At 50.4% G+C, this 5,000-nt stretch overlaps 1 protein-coding gene across 1 annotated transcript in view; it reads left to right on the forward strand.

The window, feature by feature from the left end:
- Nucleotides 1-5,000, forward strand: part of bnc2 (basonuclin zinc finger protein 2) — a gene marked incomplete at its 3' end in the record, with an annotated part of 160,213 nt that overhangs the window by 143,953 nt on the left and 11,260 nt on the right. Inside the window, exon 4 of the mRNA XM_080722091.1 lies at nt 2,617-5,000. This exon is cut by the window's right edge and continues 57 nt beyond it. Within this exon, the coding sequence (XP_080578217.1) occupies nt 2,617-5,000 (2,384 nt within the window). The remainder of the gene's footprint in view (nt 1-2,616) is intronic.

The following is a 5,000-nucleotide window of genomic DNA, read 5'->3' on the forward strand; positions in this document are numbered from 1 at the left end:
GCCGTGCAGTATGAAATAATAGTGCCCAGACCTCAAATTTAAAGTTATACCTCGAGGCAAAGACTCTGGAGCGCACACAGAATGAAAGTGTAAAATGTTTTTTAATGTATATTTAACAACAAATGCCCCAGTGACTATTGATGTTTGGTCTCAGAAGGTCTGCTTCTCCAGTATATCTGAGGGCGTGATGTGAAACCACTCAACAACCCCCTGCCTCCTCTCTCTCTCTGTCTTTCACTTTATTCTGATTTTCTTTGCTCTACTCTTCCTCTGTATCTCCTCCATTCTATCTCCCCTTCTCTCTCTCTTTTAAACATTTATCGTCTGTTTTTTCCATTCAGGCCCTTTGTGCTTTGTGATGTTGGTTTTCCACAGCTTTTTATTCATAAGAATTGCCATTTATCTTTTATTGGTCCTAGCAGACAAGGAGCGTCCATGAAATGTTACCATAATTGTCACTACTCGTCTCACTCCCTTGATGTCACTTGCGTCTGGTCCCACAGGACGCTTGTGTCAACAGTAGTATTAAACACAGATTAGACAAATCTTTCATCGTCTCGCTCTTTCTATCTTTCACTCTCCCTTTGTTCTATCTCTCTCACTTTCACACAAATACACAGACCATAGAGGCAGCAGCTGTATGTGTAACTACCTGGATTTGAACCCTGGTCTCCCGTATGGGAAACAAAACCTCTGCTGCTCATCCCAAAGGAATCCCCTCTGGCCATGGGAGATATTAGTCTTCTGGTCTTCATGTTATCAGTACTGCTTGAAGTCGTTGGGAACACTGGGTTCATGCAAGGTGACAAAAGCACTGGGTCAAGTATTCTGTACATCATCAAAGTTAGGAGCTCAACCGCAAATCTAGCATTTGGGCCGTGCCAAGATTCTTTTCCCAGAATTCCTTGCCATGTCTTGGTGTTTGGCAATGTGCAGATTTTGCAAGGGAGTCTGGGCGTTTTACTTTTCAGCGGTTAATAGCACCATCTCCAAAAAAACACACTATAGCCAAGGAAACGGCTCCTTTTGGAATAACGCTCCAAGAGTCTCCCATTGGAGCAATCCCGTTCCTCTCAGGATGGAAAGTAGTTTCCCACGCTTCCCAGGGTCTACAAAAGTCCAGGATTATGAAACTCCATGGCTCATGTAAAATATCTACTCCTGACATTCACTTCATTACATCCTTGGCCCCGACTCCCTCTCTCTCTCTCTCCTCTTGGGCAGACATGGTGAAATGCAAGCACATGCATTTTCAGTTGACACAGTCCCTGGTGACAAAGTACAGCTTCATTAATATTTAATCTGACAGAAGATATGCATCCTGTAAACCTCATTAACATAACGCACGGTAAATACCGCTCCACAGCCAGCTTAACCCTGCAAGGCCCAGCGTTGCTTTTTGGCAACGTTTTTTAAATCATTTTTTTAAAAATGTTATAATTACGGTAGTTTTCCTGTTCTTTTTTCACATTAACATCACCATTAAATCCTATTGTTTAGTATTACAATGCCATTGGCCACGATATTTGCATATAAATACCCCCCACAGAGAATGACATTCACACTTCCCAGAGAAGTTGAAATTCCAGCTTCTGGACGAACAACATCTCACTTTTTAATTGAAGCTATTCCTCACTAAAACATAAGTAAAATGCCTGTAATATTGTTTTTCGTGATCCTTAGAATGTCTAGAACATGTACATATTTTATTATTGTGAAAAATATCCCCAAAATGCAAATTAGAACATGATTTATGATTTATGATTTATGGCTATAAAACCTTACAAAAACATTTTTATGTGATTAGGACTCCTACAACACCATCTGATTTTTTTTAATTTTTTTGGGCCAGTAGAAATTAATTCGGGCCTTGCAGGGTTAATGAGAGGAAAGCGAGCTCAGTGTCACCTCGAAGGCGTCTTCAAAGACGACCTTAAATAAACATGAGTTTTCTTATTTGAATGTCCAACACTATTCCCTCACACGGTACACTGCAAGCCTGCCTTGCTGCTCCCTGGAGGATTACATTACCTCTGAGATGTAAACGCGCACTAAGAGAAATGCTTGCCAACCGAGGTGCAATTAGTGGCTCACGTTAATTATCCTATTATTTCCCTTAACGACTGACGCTGGATGTAAATATTAGAGGGGACTGTGTGCGTGTATGGAGGGAGTCTCAGCAAGAGTTCACATCTTTTAGAGAGGCTGTTTTTGTTAAAGAGTCTCACAGCAAGTAGATCAACAGCATCGTCCCCACAATGTAGAAATTTCGCTGAGACCCGTTAATAGCCCCCACCCTGGTGGTCTCAATTTGTTTGCTTTAGACTCAATTAATCTCTCACCCGCTCTCATCGCTTTGTAGCTAATGACTGCATTTGCATGGCTGAATAATAGCTTAAAGTGGACGACGAGAGATAGGAAAACAGTGGGACAGTGGGAGGGAGTATTTTGACAAAGTTCTATTATTCACTGTCGCTCCAGGGCCCCCTGAATTTCATGAGCAGAAACCCCATCCCTCCCTCCCCCACCTCCCTATTGACCACAGTGATTATGCACAATCAATGATGTTTTTTTGTGTGTTTGTCTTCTGTCTTGTCTCCTCTCTTGGGCCTCCAGGATACTGCAGGCAAGGTGCTGGACCGCTGGACCATCATGTCCCGGGAAGAAGAGATCATCACCCTGCAGCAGTACCTCCGCTTCGGCGAAACCAAGTCCATCGTTGAGCTGATGGCCATTCAGGAGAAGGAAGGCCAGGCGGTCACGGTTCCTTCCTCCAAGACAGATTCCGGGATCAGGACATTCATTGAAAGCAACAATTCAACCCGCAGCCCGGGGCTGCTGACACATCTGGAGAACAGCAGCCCCTCCAGCATTCACCACTTCGAGAACATCCCCAACAGCCTAGCCTTCCTTCTACCCTTCCAGTACATCAATCCAGTATCTGCCCCCATGCTGGGCCTGCCTCCCAATGGACTTCCGATGGAGCAGTCTGCTCTGCGGCTCCGCGAGCCAAGCTTGCCTAACCAGAGTGAGCAGATAGACACTAGTGATTCTGAAGTGTCCCTTTCACCTTTCCGCCAGAGTCCCAGCCGCGGGGCCATCGGGCCCATGAACAACATTGAGCCCAAGTCGGAGCCAAGCAACCGAGCATCGCCCATCTCACCAACACCTTCAGCTCATCAGGCCCAACAGGGACAGACGCAGCTGGAGCGGCAGCAGCAGCAGCAGCCACCACAGATTCCACCGCAGACCCACAATCAACCTCAGCCCAACAGCATGAACGACCACCAGGTCCACCACCACTTTGTGAAGCACGAGCAGTCCAAGGCCATAACACACTCCTCCTTCTCCTCCAAAATGCACCGCATGCGCCGCATGGGGGCCACCTCCCGCAAGGGCCGCGTCTGCTGTAACTCTTGTGGAAAGACCTTCTATGACAAAGGCACCCTGAAGATCCACTATAATGCTGTACACTTGAAGATCAAGCACCGTTGCACCATTGAAGGCTGCAACATGGTCTTCAGCTCGCTGCGCAGCCGCAACCGCCACAGTGCCAACCCCAACCCCCGCCTACACATGCCCATGCTGCGCAACAACCGAGACAAAGACCTCATCCGCTCCAACCCCGGTACACCAGTCATATCCAGCTCCAAGAGTTGTGGGTTCTCCCTCACCAGCCCGGGGAGGCCACCCCTGGGCTTCACCACTCCACCGCTGGATCCCATGATCCACTCGCCCCTGCAGAGTCCCCTGGTGTTCCCCTCCTTGAAGTCGGTGCAGCCAGTCCAGCCGGTGCCCCCGTTCTACCGCACGCTGCTATCACCCGCAGACCTGGTCAGCCCTCCGGTGTCACTGCCTACCAGCCCCATCCTGCCTACCACCACCAACAGTACCTCTATGATGGAGCACCAGCAGCACATCCTGGCCGCTGCATCCTTAGCCTCCCACAACAACAACAACCACCACAATCACATGTCTGAACACGGGCCCATGTCGCACCGCCTGCCCACCCCGAGCACCAACCAACAAGAACCCACCACTGCTACCAGTGACCCCACCCCCAAGAAGAAGCCACGCAAGTCCAGCATGCCAGTGAAGATTGAGAAGGAGGTGATCGATGTGGCAGACGAGTACGAGGACAAAGACGAGGATGAAGATGACGACTGTCACCATCACCACCACCACCCCTCGTCCCTTCTCCACAACAACATCAAGATGAACGGAAACTGCAACAGCAACAACAACAACAATGGCGGCGGCAGCAGCGGGAACCACAGTGGTGGCAGTGGGCACCAGTCCCCCTCCCAGGACGAGATGAGCCCTGGCCTGACCATGCGAGGCATGATGAGGCACAGCGAGGACGAGTGCCGGGACGGCCCCCCGGGCAACGAGGGCAGGGTCGGTGGGAACGACCTCCGAGGCTCCAGCGAGATCCGGTGCATGGGCAGCTTCACCTCGGAAGACCAGGACCACGAGAGGGACTTTGAGAACGAGTCCGAGACCTCCGACTCCAAGATGTTCTACCGGGACGAGATGATGGAGGTGGACGAACAGCGGCAGAAACTCAGCAGGTGTAGAGGCGAGCTGGACAAGGAGCAGGAGGAGGAGGAGGAGGGGGCCCGAGAGGAGGCTATGCAGCTGAGGAAGGAGATGGAGGACAAGAGCCGCTCCTCGCCCTCCCCTCACCAGCCACCCATCAAGATCAAGGAGGAGCTCAACGACCCCACCTATGACATGTTTTGCATGAGCCAGTACGGCCTCTACAACGGAGGCATGGCGGCGGCCGCGGCAGCGGCCGCCAGCATGGCCGCCCTGCACGAGAGCTTCATCTCCTCCATGGCGTACGGCGCCAGCCCTCCCAAGTTCCCCTCCTCGCACTCGCCGGAGGGGGACCTGTGCTCGAGCCCTGACCCCAAGATCTGCTACGTGTGCAAGAAAAGCTTCAAGAGCTCCTACAGCGTCAAACTCCATTACAAGAACGTGCACCTCAAGGAGATGCA

This window comes from Nannobrachium achirus, assembly GCF_963921795.1.
Source record: "Nannobrachium achirus genome assembly, chromosome: 3".
Taxonomy (NCBI): domain Eukaryota; kingdom Metazoa; phylum Chordata; class Actinopteri; order Myctophiformes; family Myctophidae; genus Nannobrachium; species Nannobrachium achirus.